This window comes from Eurytemora carolleeae, unplaced genomic scaffold (genome assembly GCF_000591075.1).
Source record: "Eurytemora carolleeae unplaced genomic scaffold, Eaff_2.0 scaffold414, whole genome shotgun sequence".
NCBI lineage: Eukaryota > Metazoa > Arthropoda > Copepoda > Calanoida > Temoridae > Eurytemora > Eurytemora carolleeae.
The window spans coordinates 213595-235145 of NW_019396502.1; the positions used below are offsets into that span (position 1 = coordinate 213595).

At 31.1% G+C, this 21551-nt stretch overlaps 1 protein-coding gene across 1 annotated transcript in view; it reads left to right on the plus strand.

Moving 5' to 3' along the window:
- Positions 1-2558: 2558 nt before the first annotated feature.
- LOC111704474 (cell adhesion molecule 4) overlaps positions 2559-21551 on the plus strand; it is a 35364-nt gene continuing 16371 nt past the window's right edge. Inside the window, exons 1-6 of the mRNA XM_023476715.1 lie at positions 2559-2850; positions 10630-10673; positions 13512-13579; positions 19000-19070; positions 19239-19281; positions 19702-19751. Of these exons, the coding sequence (XP_023332483.1) occupies positions 13513-13579; positions 19000-19070; positions 19239-19281; positions 19702-19751 (231 nt within the window). The 5' untranslated portion in view covers positions 2559-2850; positions 10630-10673; position 13512. The remainder of the gene's footprint in view (positions 2851-10629; positions 10674-13511; positions 13580-18999; positions 19071-19238; positions 19282-19701; positions 19752-21551) is intronic.

Below are 21551 nucleotides of genomic sequence, written 5' to 3' on the forward strand. Positions count from 1 at the left end.
AAAAATTTATTTAATGTTAAGATCGCAAACATTTAATTCAGAGCTACAGCTTACTGTTGTCGAAGTTATTGATATTTGAAATTGCGTAAAATCCTTAAAAAGTTAAAATGTCGGCCAACAAGATCAAAAGAACAGGAATTTTCCTTTTGCAATGTTAAAGATCATTAACTGCATTTCATCTACTTGTTAAAATTAAATTAATTACTGTTGATCAGTACTAATACTAATTGCAAAAAGTATAAAACATGAAAGATAAAACATGAAGGATGAAAAATCAAGGATAATACATAAAGGATATAACTTAAAATATAAAACATCGAGGATAAAACATCATGGATATAACATAAAGGATAAAAAATAATGGATATAACATAAAGGATATAACTTAAAATATAAAAAATCAAGGATAATACATCAAGGACAAAAACATCATGGATATAACATAAAGGATATAGCTAAAATTTAAAACATCAAAGATAAAACATCAAGGATAAAAAATCAATGGATATAACATAAAGGATATAAATTAAAATATAAAAAAATCAAGGATAGTACATCAAGGACAAAAACATCATGGATATAACATAAAGGATATAACTAAAATTTAAAACATCAAGGATAAAACATCAAGGATAAAACAACATGGATAAAACAACAAGGATTTACCATAAAGGATGAAACATCAAAGATAAAAAATTAAGGATATAACATAAAGGATAAAACATCATGTTCATGCATGCTCAAAGCTCCTGCCCTAATCTTCTTTTTTTCATTCATGCAGGTTTAAGTAAAGGAATTGAGTCTTTGCAACAAACTCTGATTCTCTAATCCCTATATCTTCTGATTCCAACGTCGTAAATCTTTGAAATTTCAAACTATGACTTTTGTTAGATCAAAAAATATAAGTTTGAAATATAAAAATTTTTACGACATTGGGTTCCAAAGATATTGGGATTATAAAATCAGATTTTGTGGCAAAGAGTCAATTCCTTTGCATGACAAAGTACAAATGTATATTTATATTTCTTTTCATGATTATGACAAGGTTTTGTTAATGTTGGTTACATTCATGCTCATAACTAACTTTATGTTTATGTTCATGTTTTAGTAAACAATATAGTGTTATAAATATACATTTTTTAAAATGAATATGTGAGCAATGAACAAGGATGAAACATCCGGGATAAAACATCAAAGATATAACATAAAGGATAAAACATTAAGGATATAACATTAAGGTTATAACATTAAGGATATAACATTAAGGATATAACATTAAGGATATAACATTAAGGATATAACATTAAGGATATAACATAAAGGATAAAACATTAAGGATAAAAGATCAAGGATATTTCATTAAGGATTAACATCAAGGATATAACCTTAAAGATAAAACATCGAGGATAAAACATCAAGGATAAAACATTTAAGAATGACACATCAAGGATTATACATCAAGGATTATACATCAAGGATAAAATATCAAGGATAAAACATAAAGGATAAAACATCAAGGATAAAACATCAAGGATATAATATAAAGATAAAACATCAAGGATATAATATCAAGATTAAAAATCAAGGATATAATATAAAGATAAAACATCAAGGATATAATATCAAGATAAAACATCAAGGATATAATATCAAGGATAAAACATCAAGGATTTTACATCAAGGATAAAACATCAAGGATAAAACATCAAGGATAAAACATCAAGTATAAAATATAAAGGATAAAACATCAAGGAAAAAACATCAAGGATATAATATCAAGGGTAAAACATCAAGGATAAACATTAAAGAATGAAACATCAAGGATAAAACATCAAGGATAAAACATCAAGGATGAAACATCAAGGATGAAACATCAAGGATGAAACATCAAGAACAAAACATCAAGGATAAAATATCAAGGATAATACATCAAGGATAAAACATCAAGGATAAAGCATAAAAGAATGCACCATCAAGAATAAAAAATCAAGGATAAAACATCAAGGATAATACATCAAGAATAAAACATAAAGTATAATACATCAAGAATAAAAAATCAAGGATAAAACATCAAGAATAAAACATTGAAGAGTGAAAAATCAGGGATAATACATCAAGGATAAAACATCATGGATAAAACATCAAGGATAAAACATCAAGTATAAAACATCAAGGATAAAACATTTTCACCGATATGAAAATATCAATTTTCAATGTAATTTTCATTGGATTAGGTCTCTTGCTTGTTCCTTTTTAATTTTGTATATGTACAGAATACAGAAGAGGTTTTAAGGAGTTTTAATCAAATCCTTTGATCCTTGAATTCATTAATAAGATGCATATAACTCTCCAGGCCCACTTAAGGGCTAGATAAAACACAAGATTAAGACCAGGCTTGAATTTGTCCCAGTGCAAGGTTTAACTATTTACTAAGTATACAATGAGAGTTAATATTTGGAGAACTGTCCTAAAATGTGAGATAAAGCGATATTAAACCCCGACATCTGAGACTAATAAAGATGGAAACCCATTTCTGGGTTTATCCTGAGTTCCGGAAACGATTGTCCGAGATATCGGGGGTATATCGACACAGAGGCTCCACTGCGGCCTCCATAAACAGGCCTCCGGTTCATCTTGCCAGTCCTAATACATCCGAGCTCCGGGTACCAGATTTATACTCATCAAACCAGTGATATCTGTGAGGATAGAACACAAGAATTCTACAAAAAGGTTGATTTCTATCCATCGTATAGGACGGTTTGGAGGCTTGGAGCCAGAGATACCTTCTCTAGGCTCGACTTAAGACTGAACTAAGATATTGTGATCTGCGAAAAAGTTGCAAAGTTTCAGGTATATTAAGAATTTTCACAGAAAATTAAATTAAATCATGGAAATTTAAGAAATAATTAATTAAACTATTTAGTCATGAAACTTCTCCTAAAAACTTTCTCTATTCTTCAAATGAATTAATTATTTGTCGATTTCATACAAAATCATATTTTCGAATACAAAGGTTTTAAAACCCGACTTGATCTATGCGACTCATAAAATTCATTAATTAAAAAAAAAACCGGTTTATAATTCATTACTATAATTTGACTGTCTAACCTTGATTGCTGATCATTAATCTTTCTGTTTTTCAGTAAAACCAAATGCATATTTTATGATAAGAGTAAACAAATTATAACAAATAAAACTTTCCGGGTATCGCCTATCTCAAACCGTGAATTGAAATGGAATCTTTACATACAAGCTTGCCTAATTAACAAGCATGCTTTTATTGATTTTTTTCTTCATTAGATGGGAAATATTTTATAAAAGTGGCGAAATCAAAATTAAAAGCCAAATCCAAAAATTAATACCCATCGAATTATTACCAAACACTGTTTCAGGCAGATTTAGTTTTAACATTGAAACTGATAGAATCTAATGATAAAACTCGTTCGGAACTTGGAATTTAGATGCATTTTTTAAAATTTCGCATAACATCTGGGTTTTCCCGGATTTTCTATTCTTAAAAATGTATATATTTCTGTTTCAATTTAAGAATGGAGTTTTCAACTTAAAAAGATTTTCCACATTATTTTAAGAAAATCTTTAGTTACAGATTTATGTCGGTTAGAAATTAATCCTTTACATAAGAAACGATTTTTCGAAACCATTTTTTCATAAAATTGTTTCGTGTCCACTTCTTTCCCGACATGGGTGGAATTGTACTGCCACAATTTTACCAAATGAATCCCACCATTTTATTGAGTTAAACGTGCAATTTTATTATGTGTTGTGTTCACATTTATTGGGATTTAGTTTACAGGTTTCATTACTGTTTAGGTTCTAGTTTTAGTGTTTATCTGCAGGAATTCTTTCCAACCCTGATGTTATTTGAAAATTCGATTTAACTTTTAGTGTTCAAGAATTTCCATTCTATTCTGGAGCAAAGTGGGGCTTTACAATATAAAGCACGTTTCTCTATTAGAAGATAAGGGTGTGTGTGAATTTGTGGGTACTGAGAGAAGGTTCAATTGATGTTCTCAAATATAATCTATCTCATCTTTTCCAGAGGTCGGAATTAATGAATAGCAAATACATGAGTGGCTTACCTACGAACGTAAGGATGATCAACTTTTCTTTAGGAGCTCAGTTCTCAGTAGTAGTTAAACTAGTCATACCTACTTCAAATACACTTACTATGAATTCTCCTAGATCTTACAATCAATCTGCACGGAAATATCAAAGGTTTACGCTATCTGGCGGCCAAGTAATATGGGTTTAAAAAATTACAGTTTGAGGCGAATTGTTTGTTTTGCTAGTATTGTATATGAATCAAAATCAATAAAGCAATGCACTGAGTTTCTCAAATATTCAACGAGTCGGTTTTTCTTACAATATATTTATATACAAAAGATACAAAAATACAAACTTTAAATCGAACGATACTTATACAAACTAAATATTATGAATCAGATCAGTTTCATCAAATAGGGGACATTTTTACATTTTGCATTTTCTCATCGTTTCACTTATACAAACTAAATATTATGAATCAAATCAGTTTCATCAAATAGGGGAATTCTTCAAGGGAACCTACACAGAGGGAGCTGGTCTTCAACTGCCTGTCCTCACTCGATTTTGCTCCATCCTAGGATCGCATTTAACCCTAGCTACCCCGGGGTTGTTCCGCCCCCTCCCCAACGCTTGGGTCTTCAAGATAACGGAAAATTCGGCGTCGCTTGGGTTATTTATAGAATCCAAATGCAAACTCAAATAAATCCGTTAGGATTCAAAATAGGACTCTAAAGTCCACCCGTAGGGTTAAAGATGGGGGGGGGGGAAAGGGGGCATGATTCCCCTTGGTAGCTATGATCTCAGCGATCCAAAAAATCCTTGAATTGCTGATCGTAAAAGATCAACAAAACTCGCCCACTGTTACACTAGGTCAGAATGTGTGTGTGCAATGGAGCTAAAATACAGCTTCTGGCGATTAAGCGTTTAATCCGCCAGAAACAGCTGATATATAGTTTTGCGATCTCCCTTATTGAGGTACGCAGAAGGAGTGCTGGACCACAAAAAGTGTAAAGACAGAAAATAAAGAACACATACAATTGCACTTATTTTTTACTGAAAAATAAGCTCTTTATTCTGAAATTATCACTATTATAAATAATTTTGTTGGACACAAAAACTTAGTTGACACTTATGACGTAAGAATACAGCTGTACTGAGAGTATGCAAATTCTACGTTGCCGTCTATTGTACTAGAATCTATTTGCTATATATAGTCTCTGCATTATCTGCAGTTCAAGAACAAAAGAGATTAATACAGTGAGAGTCATTAAACAGAATATGCACTGAACACTCAACAGATTAAACATCAGCCCGATCCTTGCAATAATCAGCATCAGTACAAGGATTGACTTTCTCGTACCAGCCCGTCTAGTGTACCCATTGTGATTTTTTCCAACAAAGTTAGGCAGGCTTAACCTATTTGATTACAGGTAGGTTCAGTATATAGACGGTAGGTTTAGTAGATGCAGTAGGTTTAGTATATGGTAGATTTAGTAGATGGTAGATTTGGTAGATGGTAGATTTAGGATGGTAAATTTTAAGGGTTAGATCATTTTTAAGACTCTAAATTTACTTTTTGAAAAGAATATTATTTAGAATATTAAATTACAATTAGTGATCAAGAAAATAATGAGGTGTTTCTGTCTTCTCAGATTTACTTTTCTTTCTTTATACACAAATAGACAAATAGACAAATAGACAAATAGACAAGTAGACAAATAGACAAATTGACAAATAGACAAATAGACAAATAGACAAATAGACAAATAGACAAATAGACAAATAGACAAATAGACAAATAGACAAATAGACAAAAAGACAAACAGACAAACAGACAAACAGACAAATAGGCAAATAGATAAATAAGCAAATAGACAAATAGATAAATAGACAAATAGACAAATAGACAAATAGACAAATAAACAAATAGACAAACAGACAAAAATACAAATAGACAAATAGGCAAATAGACAAATAGACAAATAGACAAAAAGACAAATATATAAATAGACATATAGACAAATAGACAAATAGACAAATAGATAAATAGACAAAAAGACAAATAGACAAATAGACAAATAGACAAATAGACAAATAGACAAATAGACAAATAGACAAACATACAAATAGACAAACACCCAAATAGACAAATAGACAAATAGACAAACAGACAAATAGACAAATTGACAAATAGACAAACAGACAAAAAGACAAATAGACAAATAGATTAATAGACAAACAGACAAATATATAAATAGACATATAGATAAATAGAAAAATAGACAAATAGACAAATAGATAAATAGACAAACATACAAATATACAAACACCCAAATAGACAAAAAGACAAGTAGACAAATAGACAAATATATAAAAATAGACAAAAAGAAAAATAGACAAATAGACATTTAGAAAAATAGAAAAATGGACAAATAGACGACAAGACAAAACGTTAATAGACAACTAAACTAATAGACAAATAAACTAATAGACAAATATACAAATAGAAAAATAGACAAATAGACGAATAGGCAAAGAAATAAAAGACAAATAAATAAATGGACAAAATACTTTTAAACAAATGGACAAACAGACAAGTAGACATAATAAAAAATGACAAATGGACAATTAAAAAATAGACGAAAAGAAATGAAGACGAATAGACAAACATATAGAAAGATAAATAGAAAAATATACGAATAGACAATAGACAGATAGACAAATAGAAAAAATTGACAAATAGAGAAAACGACGAATAGAGAAATGGCTAATATGCAATTACAATAATTAGATAATAGATACATATAATATATGTCCTTTTGTACATAATTATGTAGAATTTGGATAAATCTGTTTTACAAAAGTAAATCAGGAATTCTCTATATAAGCACCCTAACTGCTCAGTGCTCAGTCTAATGAATGTATTTGAGTTACTAACTGCAACAATTTATTCAAAAGCCAAGTTTGTCTCAATTTAATAACTAAACATTGCATCTGAGGAATTCATTAATTTAACTGTTCTAAAGAACTGCATTTATTTAAAGAATATTCACATTAATCAACTTTAATACTATAGTTAATTTCATATTTAATAATCAAATATATAGTTCACATAACGTTTAAAACTACATTCATTATCGACTTTAAATTGGGTCAAATCTATATTCTAAAAATATAATAGATACTAGAGTAATTTAAACCTGCATAGTAAATATAATTACGTTTTTATACTTCCTAGTGTAGAATAATACTATTGTAGCATTGGGAGAACATATAATTCAATTTGTATATAGGAGGGAAAAATATGTATATTGTTATACATTATACAGTATATACATTATACAGTATATGCAGTATACATGGTATACAAAGCTACAAATTGATGCATAGCACTTTGTACAAACATGGTTTCTTACTCCCTTGCTTCCTCAACACACATAAATAATGTTTTTTTTTATGCGATTTCTCATCAAATGGTATTCCCATCAAACAGTATATATACCCTTCAAATAGAACTTCCATTATATAGTGTATCCTTCAAACTGTATTTCTATCAAATAGTATTCCCATCAATTACCAACGAATATTAACTTCAAAGAGTATTCCCTTCAAACAGTATTCCCATCAACCCATAAACTAGTATTACCTTCAAACAGTTTTCCAATCAAATAGTATCCCTTCAAATAGTATTCCAATCAAATAGTATTCCCATGAAATAGTATTCCCATCAACTAGTATTCCCTTCAAATAGTATTCCCATCAAATGGTAAATTCCCTTCAAACTTCATAGAATTCCCATCAACTAGTATTTAGGATTTTAATAAAAATAAGAAAAGTGTGCTGGGTATGCTTAGTCCCTAGTATTCAACTGTTTATATAGGAAGTATAAAGGAAGAGGAACCAGATTAATATTCCGTGCAAACTCTGCACATTCAGAACAAACATTACAAAGCAGACAAACTGGACCTTCATAATAAATATCATACAGGGTTACCCACAAAGGAAGACACTTTAATACCCACAAGAAACGTCATTTGTATGAATAAGAATTTAAGTAAAATGAACTGAATAAAAGAATTGAGTCTTTGTATAATAATGCTGACTTGATTTATTTAAATTATCTTTATAGGAATTGATTTTTTTGTCACAAACTCTGATTTTCTCCACAACCTAATGTCGTAGACCCTAATTATTTCAAACAAAAAATTCTGTTAGATCTATTAGTTTAAATCATCAAAGCTTTATACCATCTGAGGCCTAATTTAAAGAATTTGAGTGTCGGCTTAACTTTAAGCCGCGGCTCAAATATGGTTGGTTTCGCTTAAAATTGTATTCACTGATTCAAGATTTAAGCCAGTTCTTAATTGAAACCGGTTTTTGGCGGATTTAAGACGCGGCTCAAATTCATTAAATTCGGACACAGGTTTCAATTAATGAGTTAATTGGCAACCTACTGATAATTCTTTTTACTTTACAACAACTTCAAATATCTACTTATATAATTAATTGGAAGTTGTCTTCGTTTTCAAATGTTTTATGGGTCAACTAGGTATGTATTTATTTCAATCCAAACTTGTTTTATCTTGAGTAAAATATTTAACGGAGCCTACATATATTTCTCAATTTTAATCCAAGATCCAACCTAGCTATTTCCAAGTTTGTATGCGGAGCACAACATGACTGAAGATTTGTGGTGGGCTTTCTTCAAGTAAATAGAATCCAGAAAAGAGAAATGAAAATATATTCAGAAATTGAATTTTGTAAAACGTTCCATTTATTCTGAGCACTCGACCCACTCCATAAACAAACGAATAGAATTTGACTTTTCAATTTTCAGATTTTTTAAAACCAGATATAGCTGCTGCCAGAAAAGTTATCCGATCTAAGAGGGAAGAGGGGGAGGGGCGGAGGTTATTACATCATTGCTTAGAGATCAAATTATTTTTATCAAAGAACGTATAAAAATAGTATCGGTCATGAGCTTTCAAAGCTTCTCTGCATTTAAAAATGGATCAAGGTCGGATTAAGTTAGAAATTTTAGATTTTATTTGAAAAATTTTGGAATTACCAAATTAACAGCTTACATTTGCAAGTAATAGTTTTGACTGAAATTATGTATATACTTATATATTGTGTTCACGAAAAAAAAGTCTCCAGTAAAAGGACGATTTAATTTTTCTTGAATTCGCATATTTTGTAGACATACTATAGATCTTGATCTATATCTATAGTCACAGTCCATGAAATATTTTATTTTTTCATTCCGTGATTTTTTAATCAATTTTATTTATTGTGAACGGAAATTGGTCATAAAAGCTTGCTAGACCACCAGCCATTGTTTCTATACAAATACAAATATAATATTTATAAAATGGTTCCTAACCTTTAGACTCAACAATAGCTTGAAAATAGAACACAATATTATAAAACGTACTTAAAGGAAGTGCTTTAAAAAAAATGGAGGACTTATATATAGTACTGGGCGTATGTCCCAAAAATTAGGGCATATATATAGAGTACTTGGCGCATGTCCCAAAAATGAGGGCATATATATAGAGTACTTGGCGCATGTCCCAAAAATTAGGGCATATATATAGAGTGCTGGGCGCATGTCCCAAAAAGGAGGGCTTATAGAGAGTACTGGGTGCATGTCCCAAAAAGGAGGGCATTTATAGGGTACTGGGCGCATGTCCCAAAAAGGAGGGTATATAAAGAGTACTGGGCGCATGTGCCAAAAAGGAGGGCTTATATAGAGTACTGGGTGCATGTCCCAAAAAGGAGGGCATATATAGAGTACTGGGCGCATGTCCCAAAAAGAGGGCTTTTATAGAGTACTGGGCGCATGTCCCAAAAAGGAGGGCATATATAGAGTACTGGGCGCATGTCCCAAGAAACGGGGGAAATGATTCGATCAAGAGGTTCATATAAAATCGGCAATTATGGGCCCTTAACTGAACATCAAAAATATATGATTCAAAACTTTTTAATTGAAGATTTTATTTTTTGCTTACGGTCTGATTCTATAAACTTTTAGAGCATCTCACAATATTATGTGCAATCCATAATTTAATCAAAATATCATTGTATAAAATGGTATCAAATGGCTTTACCATAAATCAGAATATTGGCTATCAAATATGTTATTGATCACTTGGAAGCGTTCACCCCCCCCCCCCACCGTTAGACTGTTCTAGAGGGGTGCAGGCCCTATAAATATGAAATAATGATAATGATAAGAGAGCAAGACATTTTTCGTTTTTGATAAATCATAAAATGTTAAATAAATCATTAAAATTTAATAGTAAAGAAAAAGTAATTGGTTTCTTGCCACATCACTGACTCAAATTTTCTAATACCTTTTTCTTTGCAATAATTCAAATGTAGATTATTTGATCCAACAAAATTCATAGTTTAAAATATCTCGGGTCTACGACATACGGGGTTGCAAAGATATAGGGACTAGAAAATCAGAGTATGTGGCAAAGACCTACTTTCTTTAAAATTTAATAATAATGAAACCTGATAAAGAATCAATCGTATGGTCTAATATTTTTTTATATTTAGGTATCTCTGCCTCTTCTTCTGGTGGAACTTCCTACTTAAACCAGGGAAACCAGATTAAAGAATCGAACAGTTCAACGAGTGGGGGGGGGGGGGAAGTCACAATTGGTTGCAAAACCAAAACTTAAAAGAAGGATGATTGTTCACTGTTTACCACATTCTCTCCAAGTTGAACACTAGTTTGGTAAACTTGAAAAGCTAGAATTGTAAAGCTAATATTTTACTCAGCAGCCTTGAACTGGAACTTAAACAGAACTTATATATTTCCCTCTTTTCCCAAGTTAGAACTACTAAATTATTAACGCACTTTGTCAAATCTTGAAACTCAGAATTGTACAGTTTTCAAGCATTTTTTTTTCTTTTTGTGAACGTCAATCTTAATTGGTAAAATGAAAATATTATCAAAATTATTAATTTTAAAATGTCGTTTTTATTTCGTTCTGGTCTGTACATGCATTGGACTTATTTTTGTCTTTATTCTTTCTTCTATTGTAAACAGTTTTAACTGGCCATTTGCCGAACTTTATCAGACTATATCAGTTTAAACAATTACGAATTACAGCATCATTAATTACATTTCCCTAGGAAAAGAAAGAATAAAGACTAGAATCCTGTACAGTGTTATGGTTACCATTGTAAACTAAATATTATCATGTACACAGTTATCCACAAAAAATGAGACTGTAAAGACGATCTATAATTCTATAAGTATAGCAATCCCAAGCTTCTGTCTAAAATCTATTTAATGATTAGGCAACAAAATAAACAATTTTACAGTTGTGGAAAATTGAAATAATGAAAATAAGGTAAAATACAGTATAAATTCCGTACAGTCGTTTCTAAAATCTCATCTTTTGTGGCTAACCCAGTATCATCGCAAAAAAAAATTTCTATAAAGACTAAAAATGTAGAATTATATCATGAATCTTTAAATTAATGAAGTAAGTACGTCACATACTTTAATTAATTTTTAAAGAACATCTTTTACAAGAATATTAAGAGAGGACAAAAGTAAAATAACAAGAGATTTTTAATTGAACACTTTCTAAATAATTAAAATTGTATTTTTGTTTTTCGTTACAAGTTACAACGGATATTTTCATCAGCAAAAAATAACAGATTTTAAATTGTAGGGAAAAAAATTGCCATAATTTATCCAACTGGGTTGCAGAAGATTGCAAAAAATGGGACAACGAAATAACTTAAAATTAAATAAAGAATGGTTTGGAAACAACTTTTGATAAGATGTTTCTATAAAGAGTCATATAATGTGTAACAAAGGAGTAAAATAATTTTTTCTTTCTCAAGAAAATTTGCTTACAATTAATGTCCTTAAAGCGCAGACATAGAAATTTTTGGGGTCTGTTGAGTTATATTTACTTCTCTTCACAGACACATTCCATAGAAATTTAGAGGCAGAATCTAACCAAGAAGTAGCTACAAGGTTCATTAAGGTTCATTGGAAATAAAGTATTGCTTTTTAGGCATCTAGGGCAAGTTTTACATGTATATCTATACAATTCATACAAACTATAAAACAGAAAAAAGAACTTTCTTTTTTAACCTGGTTTTCTTTATCCTCTGTTTTCTGTTATCATGACATGATAAAATATTTTACTTTACAAGGGTTGATTAAATTATTTACGCACCGCTGGAATTTTTCAATTTTCTGCCAATAAATTAGATATGCGAAAAGAAGGGAATTGTGGCAATATTTTCTCTCTGAGCAAGAATAAACCTGGAGCCGGGGGAGGGAGAGAATAAACCTGGAGCCGGGGGAGGGAGAGAATAAACCTGGAGCCGGGGGAGGGAGAGAATAAACCTGGAGCCGGGGGAGGGAGAGAATAAACCTGGAGCCGGGGGAGGGAGAGAATAAACCTGGAGCCGGGGGAGGGAGAGAATAAACCTGGAGCCGGGGGAGGGAGAGAATAAACCTGTATGCCGGGGGAGGGAGAGAATAAACCTGTATGCCGGGGGAGGGAGAGAATAAACCTGTATGCCGGGGGAGGGAGAGAATAAATCTGTATGCCGGGGGAGGGAGAGAATAAACCTGTATGCCGGGGGAGGGAGAGAAAATAAACTAAAAATGCATCTGTTAGTTTAGTGAACAAGTTATTACCCTGACGCATCAAGCCCATTTAAAGACGTTTTTGTTATTGTTAATTTTATCTGAAGAATATATATATCAAGTTGGTATCTCTGTTTGTCTGTCTATTTGTTTGTCCCATCATAACTCATGAACCTCTCGACCGATTTGCCTCAATTTTTTTCAATGGGGAACTAGGAGACCGATGGGAATGTTCTTAGCTTGGTTTTGAGATTCTAGTTGAGTGGGTGGTCTTTAATAGCGAAAATTGTATTTCCCGATAAAATTATTCGATCAAGTGCGGGTAAACGGCGGGAGTATCTTTTAGTAACCTGGGCAGCGCTGGGTTCTCAAGCTAGTAATACATAATATGAATGCTGCCTTGGAAACCCAGCTTTTCCTGGAAACTAACTTTACTAGTTAAACGTCAATCTAGTCAACTTAAATTTTCAAACTAAGCTAAGAATTTTCCCGTGGTTCCACAGAGTTTCCGATTGAAAATTTGAGAAAAATCTTTTAAGGGGTTTCTGAGTTATGACCGGACACAACAAACAAACAAAGAAAGAGACGCCCAAAAAGATATTACTATTTTTTTAAATGACAGAGCTGAAAAAAATATTCATGTCAAATAAAGGTTTTGCTAATCTTCTTGCATTAATTTGAAAAATTAAAGATTTAAAATCATCATTTGAACTTTTAATAAAGAATTTTAAATTTTGAAAACGTTTCCTGAAACTCTGTTGGATATTAATTATTGTTAAAAAATGTTCAATTAATAATTTGGTGCTGGGTTTCAAAGAATGGAGAACACTAGGTTTTGGCTTCAAACCTTTATATTTCTTCAAACTCTCTCAGAGATTTCAAAAGGTAAGACTTTTTCTAATAATTTATTTAAAAGATGGCTTTTATAATTTCTGTTAAAGTAATTTTTTGCATTGCAGACAACACGTTAGAATTTATTGAGAATTAAACACAAATCTTTCTCACTGTTAGTTAGATAAATCGGTCTGCAGAGTATCTATAGATATCAAAAATGAAGTTTGCATTTCCTTCAGGTTTCAGTGTAAATAATTCTTTGTTTTTGTTTTGTTGTTTAAACAGTTTGTGTTGGTTTAAACTAGAAGTACAGAAAGAAGAATTTATATCTCTAAAATAGCATCTAAATATTGTCCATTAGTTAAACGAAAACATCATTTGGTTCTTCAAAAAATGTCGAAGTTTACAATAGTTTAGTTAGAAATTATGAGACACTAATTTTTCTTTTATGGTTAATCTAAAGGAATTTAATGTTTGGATTTTCTAATCCCTATATCTTTGCAACCTAATGGTGTAAATCATTGATTTACACCATTTTATTATTTGTTCTAACAGAACTCAAAGATTGAAATCACTAAGGTCTACGACATTGGGTTGCAAAGATATATTAGAGTTTATGACAATAACTCATTTCTTTTTTAAAAATTTTTAGAAAACTAATATTTGAAGGGAATCTGTACTTTTCATAAACTTCTTGAAGCACTTGTTAAAAGTTTAAAAGTTGTTTATTCTTTAACGGGTCCGAGTACAGAAACTGTTTAAAAATAGAAACTAACGAGCTAGAAACTTTGTATCAAAGATTTCTACTTTTCAGAAACTTTAAGAGAAAAATAAATGTGCGAAAATGTAATCGTAACGCTTTAGAAAAATCCTTTAAATATTGCAGGAGAAATCTGAAACCATAAGTTTGATTTTTGCTCAGAACTACTCCGATTTTTTCACCTTTTTTATCTATAGTTTCTAACTTATTCTCCCATTATATAGAAAACAGATAAATATTTCCGATAATTTGAATATTTTCCCAAACATGAGTGGGCCAACCCAACCTACAGAATACTAAACCAATATCTACCCCAGCCCATCTGTATTCTATTTTTATCAAAATGGAAACTCTTTTTAAGCAAAATTTGGAATGAAAAATGTCCTTTAATTTTATTTTTCATGCTAAACTTGTCAATGTCGGTAATTTCTATTTGGTTTCTAAGATGAAAGTGCATCTAAGTTTTTTCTGCTTGAACTGCCGCCACGAGATTTGCAAAATACAGAAACAAGTTCAGATATTTAACACTATTATTTTACTGATATTTTTTTAATGGTTTTGTTGAAAAAAAAATTTAATATTTTTTCAGGAAACTGAGCCGAAAACTTTTGTGTTGATCATGGGAATGACTTATATAAATTTCTCTTTGTATAATGTACATGGTGCTGATTTATTTTTGAATTAAATCATGTTTAAAGGAATTAAGTTTTTGCCACAAACTCAATTTTCCTAATCCCTATATGATCTCTCCAACCCAATGTCATAGACCTTAGAGATTTCAAACTGTGAATTCTGTTAGATCAAATAATACAAGTTTGAAATATCAAAGGTTTACACCATTAGGTTGCAGGATAAGAAAAAAGTTTGTGGCAAAAATTTAATTCTTGCAAGAGTGCCGAAAATTCTCATTTTAGTGTGTATAAAAAAAACACGGTTTACTTAAAATCGATCGAAAATTCTTTCTTTTTAAACGAACAAACTTGACATCTGTTAAGTCTATAAGAAGAACATTTTTAATTTTCATGAATGATTTGTTTAGAATCAAATTGATTATTTTACGATCATTGTTAAATAGACGCTACGCTTAATTTTCGGCATGAGTCGTTTTTAACAAATTTCTTCTTAAAGGCGCAGCAGATAGGAGTAAGATTTGTAGCGATCAAAAGCGCTTATTTTTCGCCGTAAGCCTATACCTAGGGATGTTAACGTTTTCATTTTTCAGAAAAACGATCGTTTCGTTATGATAACGACGACGAAAAATAGATCGTTAACATAATTGTCAATAAAAAAAAATTCAAAAACGATCGTGTTTTAAAAACAATCGTTTTTTTAAAAACAATCGTATAAAAAACGATCGTAAATCGGTTTAATAAAAACGATCGTTTTCAAAAACGATCGCTATTCGTTTTCTAAAAGTTCAAAACAAGTGGGTCGTTTTTAAAAAGGATCGTTTTTTTTCTGAAAACGAAACGATCGTTTTTGAAAACGAAACAAAAAACGATCGTTTAACGATCGTTTACAAAAACGATTGACAACCCTACCTATACCCCCTTTCATTTTTCGCGAACACTCCCCTTAATACTTGGAGCAAATATAGCTACCGGTGTCTACTATGTAGGGAAAGGCACACAGTTATCCAAAGGTTACAAGCTCTAACGCTCGAATAGACTTTTACAAATTACAAAAAATAAAGCTAAAAACAAGTAATGTTGGTAGGCCTTGGCCTACCAAAATGTATGAGTGAGTCAGTGTGATAAAATCAGCACTACAAAGTCAACCTAGCCTTCAAAATTTATTGAAATTTTTCTAATTTTTAAAAATTAAAAGTTATGGTTTAATTATTTTAAAATAGATCGAAGGGTAATAATGTGTCTTATCTTTAAAGGAACTGTAGACGTAATTTGAATTGACCTACTATGCACATGTCAGATACACAACAGTACACCTACCTAATTCTCTTAGTAAAAATATTAAAGATATACTTTTTTTCAATTTAAAAATTGATAGTTTTCAATTGTGCCCTATAACAGGTTTGTAATGAAGGATGGAGGGAGCTCTCAATGTTTTCCTTATTCCTCCTCTTTACAAGCACTTGATTAAATATAATACTTGGAATAGAACAAGCCTAGTTGCCAGGCAGCGTTGGTTCATGAATATAAATAGATAGTTATTATACTATAAATATATTAAATCAAGGAAACTTTAAATAGTAAGCTCTACAAAACATTCACCATGAATCATTATTAATCAATCAGTCCATGATCTCAAAAAAATAAAGTGCATTTTAAATTAAGTTACTTGTATAACTTTGCGACCTTGTAAAACCTCCTGAGTTTAAATGCCCTTTCAATTGCCTATTCTCAACAAAATGATAAATTTGATTTCGAGTCTGTTTTACTCATTATTCCCACTGTGCTAAAATGTAAAATGTACATGTAAAGGACTGCAGAAGGGCATTTGCGAGTTAGAGCCGTAGGCGTTGCGACACTTCAAAGTCGATTCCGTAAATTTTCGACTGAAACATTGTAAACGGAGTTCTACTCGTATTAAATCAAAAAGTGACATGAGAAATATTAACTGCGGTTTTGATGCGTAAAAACAGAAGAAAAAAAAAGTTTTTTTATGCATTTTCTCACCCCTCTTTTTGAGTCAAATTAAAGCACCGTAATGCAGTGTTCGATTTCGTGCACTTCTAAATACTTGAGCTGTGAGATATTTTCATATTGGTTCTGCCCTGTGAGGAACGTGTGGCATGCAATATAATGATTATAATATACTTTATAACAATCCTATTAATAAGTTGCTGCTAATTATATGGGAATTTATCACTAGTTAACCTATTCCAACCATTCATTTGCGCCTAGCAACCATCCTCTACCCCATATCATCCTTTATATTCCCCTTAGCCCTCCTCCATACCCCCTGGCATCATTTATATCCCCTTAACCCCCCTCCCCTCCCCCCCCCACCGCCTAACACGCAATTTTTTATTCTATTTTTTACCTTACCCGGATTTAAATTGGGTTTGAGGGGGGGGGGGGGGTTGCAGAGCCCTGTCTACTCAGGGTTTAACAGAATGGTGGAAAAGTTTTCAAAGTATAATCTACAGTCGGATGGGTTTCTCCAAGACTCCAGGTGTATAGTAAAACTAACTTTCTCTGAACCAGGAAATTCTTTAACTCTACACAAACAAAAATGAATGGGGTGTTCACTAAGCATGAAACATTGTAAGAATTTAACCAACATATTAAATATATAAATAAAAATAACCATCTGTCAAACAAAGATTAACAAATTACCCTGATACAAGATTCAAGAAGTAGCCTTAACATAAGCTTTAATGAAGCAAAATTATTAAAACGTCAGTCCAGATCAAATAATTGTCCTTTAGGAAAGATCTAAGGAATGATCCATGTCACCTCTAAAAAGACAGTGTTATGTTTAATGTTTTAGAAAATATGATTTTCTGAAAATCCTTTTTCAACAAAATATATAAATTGAGTAAAACTGAGTCATAAAATAGCACGGAATATGAGTCTTTACATTTAAAAAAAAATATATTATAATATTGTTACTGCACTGTTTACTAGCATGTATATACTGCAGATTGAACAACCCAATATCAGGTTTGTTGAGTCAACTCTGGAAATGACACTGTATTAGAAGTTCAGAATAAACATAAATTGTAAAATATACAAATATATATACATATATAAATATATTATATATTTTATACATCTTATATATCTAAAACAATATACATATATATAGTTTGGTAACAAATAACTGCTATTAGAATTCTTTTTAATGTACGCATAGGTACTTGATTGAAAGTATTTCACAATGTTTACATGTAAAAACTATGTTAGCTAACTTTGATCGACAAATAGAGCACTTAGGGAGCGACCGGCAATGTATGGTAGTTGGACTGAGAATGTAGTATTGCGGAGAATTTTTTTAGGATTCTTTAGAGACATATAAAACGTATTAATGATGTATAATTACTGAGGTTGAGCGCTAAGTAAACGTTCAAAATCATCCATTTTGGGTGGTTACGTTTTGATAATCGACGGCAAAAAATATTCTACAGTAAACTAATTATATGCTTAGGAACATATTTCTCAACTCAATAAATCAATGTTATAATCAATCATTTCTTTTTCATCATTATATTGAATTTCTTATTCTTTATGAATTTGTTTGCAGATTTCTTCAAATTCTTCAAATGTCACCTTTTCAATAAAAATGCCAGGAAATCTACAGAAATGGTTGTGAACAATGAGAGTCATTACAGAAACCAATAACTGAATAAGATTACTTCTTTTCGAAAATAAGAGTTAATTTTTATTTTCTAAATCTGTTCCTAACCAACTATCTAGTTTAATGTAAAATGTTAACTACATATTTTGTCTTCGTTATTGAATATTTTTTTTAAAAAACCGATTCTCATTATCATCCCTAAAAAATTAACAATCTATGAGAATTTTAAAGATTGAATTTTCGCTCTTTCTGAACAAATAAGCATTGTAAAAACGTTTCATAGGTCTCGAATATTTCTCTACAATATTACATTCTCATTAAAACTACCACACATTGCCGGTCACTCCCTTTAAAAACAAAACCTTAAGGCTGTTTCAATTTATAACAGTGTAGAATTTCTGTAGGTTCTGCATATTCTTGTTTTCCTCCATTTTATGATTTTAATATTTAGTTTGGTGCAGTCTAAGTGGAGGAGAGGGAGAAGAGCAAGCTCTACCAGGACTTGGAGCTCCGTACTTTCAGGTTAGCAATGTTTTAGAACAATCAACGTAATGAATTATGGATTGGAAAATATAAGTTTGTGGCAAAGACTCCTTTACTCTGTGTACTTTTGGATCTCTTAGTACACAGGTTTGACGTCTAGTTATGTAGGTTCGTGCACGTGATTACTATTTATTTGTTTGTTTTTAGGACTATGAGTCGGGCTCTACCATTAATGTTACAACACAACTAGGAAAATATTTATTCAAATCTATTCTAAGGGATAAAGAAATTTAACAAGTATTATAATAACTAAAAATTATCACCTTGCGAAGGAAAACAAACTTAAGGAACTTCAACCACATTTAAGGAACTTCAACCCCATTTAAGAAACTTCAACCCCATTTAAGGAACTTCAAACCCATTTAAGGAACTTCAACCACATTTAAGGAACTTCAACCCCATTTAAGGAACTTCAACCCCATTTAAGGAACTTCAACCCCATTTAAGGAACTTCAACCACATTTCTCTTTTTGGTCAACAAATTTTTCGAAGTTTTTAATTTCTACATCAATTGCAAAAACCTTTTTAAATTTGTATAATGCATACGTCTTAAATATTCACATCAAAGTCTTGCTTTATTTTATTTGTATGGATAATTTAAATATTGTAGGATCTGCAACCTACCTGCACTGTAAAGTGAACAGACTGGGAGGAAAGACGGTAAGGATATAAACCTTAATAAATCTTCAAGACTCAAGATTAAACAGCCTAGAGTCATTCTTTTACCAACCCAGAGGAATTCAATCAAGAATTCTAGAGTGGGGAAAAGTACCTGGAGGAAACCCTATTCCTAGGAGCCACGGACAGGCACGGAAAAGGGGATCTTATACATATGGTACCAATAAAACTGTGGAATAACAATACGACATTTAAGCAATATCATACAGTTTGTGTTGTAACTTGAAAATAAATTTATAAAGTAAAATGGGGTTGTGTACACTGCACAAATGTTAAAAACTATGTTTATGTTTACAATTGTATGGGTCCCAACATGTAGTAAAGAGAAGTGGGCTTAATTCTAGAAGGGGATATTTAAAAAGTTAAAAATCAAATCTTTTATTTTAGAAAAAAAACTATTTTTTTATATGTACATTGTACAAAATCTTTTGCTGTATGTGCCCGACTTTTTACAGATTGGTTTGGATGGTTTTACATAATTATTATACATAGATTTGATTGACTAGCTGAGAAATAGACTGACAAATTAGTTCTTTGTTTCAAATCCTCCTCAGAAATTTTGGACAAATTTTCTTAAAGTAACTGTGTATTGTGTAATGCGTATATAATGCGTATGTAATGCTACCGGACCCGATTCTCAAAAGTTCCGCAACTTTTATTTTACATTATTTTTGCACAGTTTGCGAAAATCCGAGGAGGAGGGGGGGGGGGGTATATAAATTGCACCCCCAAGATCACATCCCCAAATGAGTGTATAGGATCTGGTACCTATTTTTTCTGCCGAGGGAATGCAGGGGGTAATGTACCAATATGAAAACGTCATATTTATCGATTTGTCTGACTTACTTTTTGCATTGTTTAAAATATGCCTAACCATGAAAAATTAGAATTATGCATAGTTTGATTAAGAGACGGGGGGAGGGGGGGGGATGAGACAACATCTTAATCTTAACATTCTTTATAGGATGAAAGGACAGCCTGCATAGTGAACTACAAACATGCGTTGCTTTATATTGAGAGTCATTTAGTATTACTAAATAGATCAAATTCTTTCATTATACATTTATTACAGTAAAGAAATTTTTTGTGCAAATAATTGTTGCAGCTTGTAGCTACATAACTTTTTCGCGAAGTTAGTTTTCACGAAACTGTACATTGGTCTTGTACTTTTTCGCGTAATTCATAATTGCAAAAGATTTTTGCGAAAGTTTCCGTTCGCTGCTGGAAATCCAAATTGTGTTCCGATAAGAAATTAAGTGAACAGTCTCTTTAAAGATAGAGATTTTGAATTATTTTTAGTCAAATTTTATATTCTCGAGATTACTCTAATCCTTGCAAAGTAGTAAGATTTCTCTTTGAATAGAGTAGAAATCAAAGAATTCTCAATATTTAATATTTTACTTCAAAATCAGGTTTTCTGAAAGCATATCTTGATATTTGGATGTCTAAACTTTTATGTAATGACGAGACTTCCTCGAAATGTAAATGTAATACGTAGATGCATCAAGTACGCACGTCCTTACCCATTAATAAATAATTACGTTATAAGTGAACATTTTTATAACCTCTAAATTAACTAAAATATTAAATTACCCTCAGAATCTAACTATAGTTTAAATAAGGAAACAAGACGATACATTTCTCATAGTTACTCAGGCAGAGGTTTAAAAGTACTGTCATTAATTGGACATATCATTTTATAATTGGAGATGGAATTTAAGAATGTTTATTGTCTGGTTAGGTGTTATGATAATACCACCAATATAAACATCTTTTTCCTTT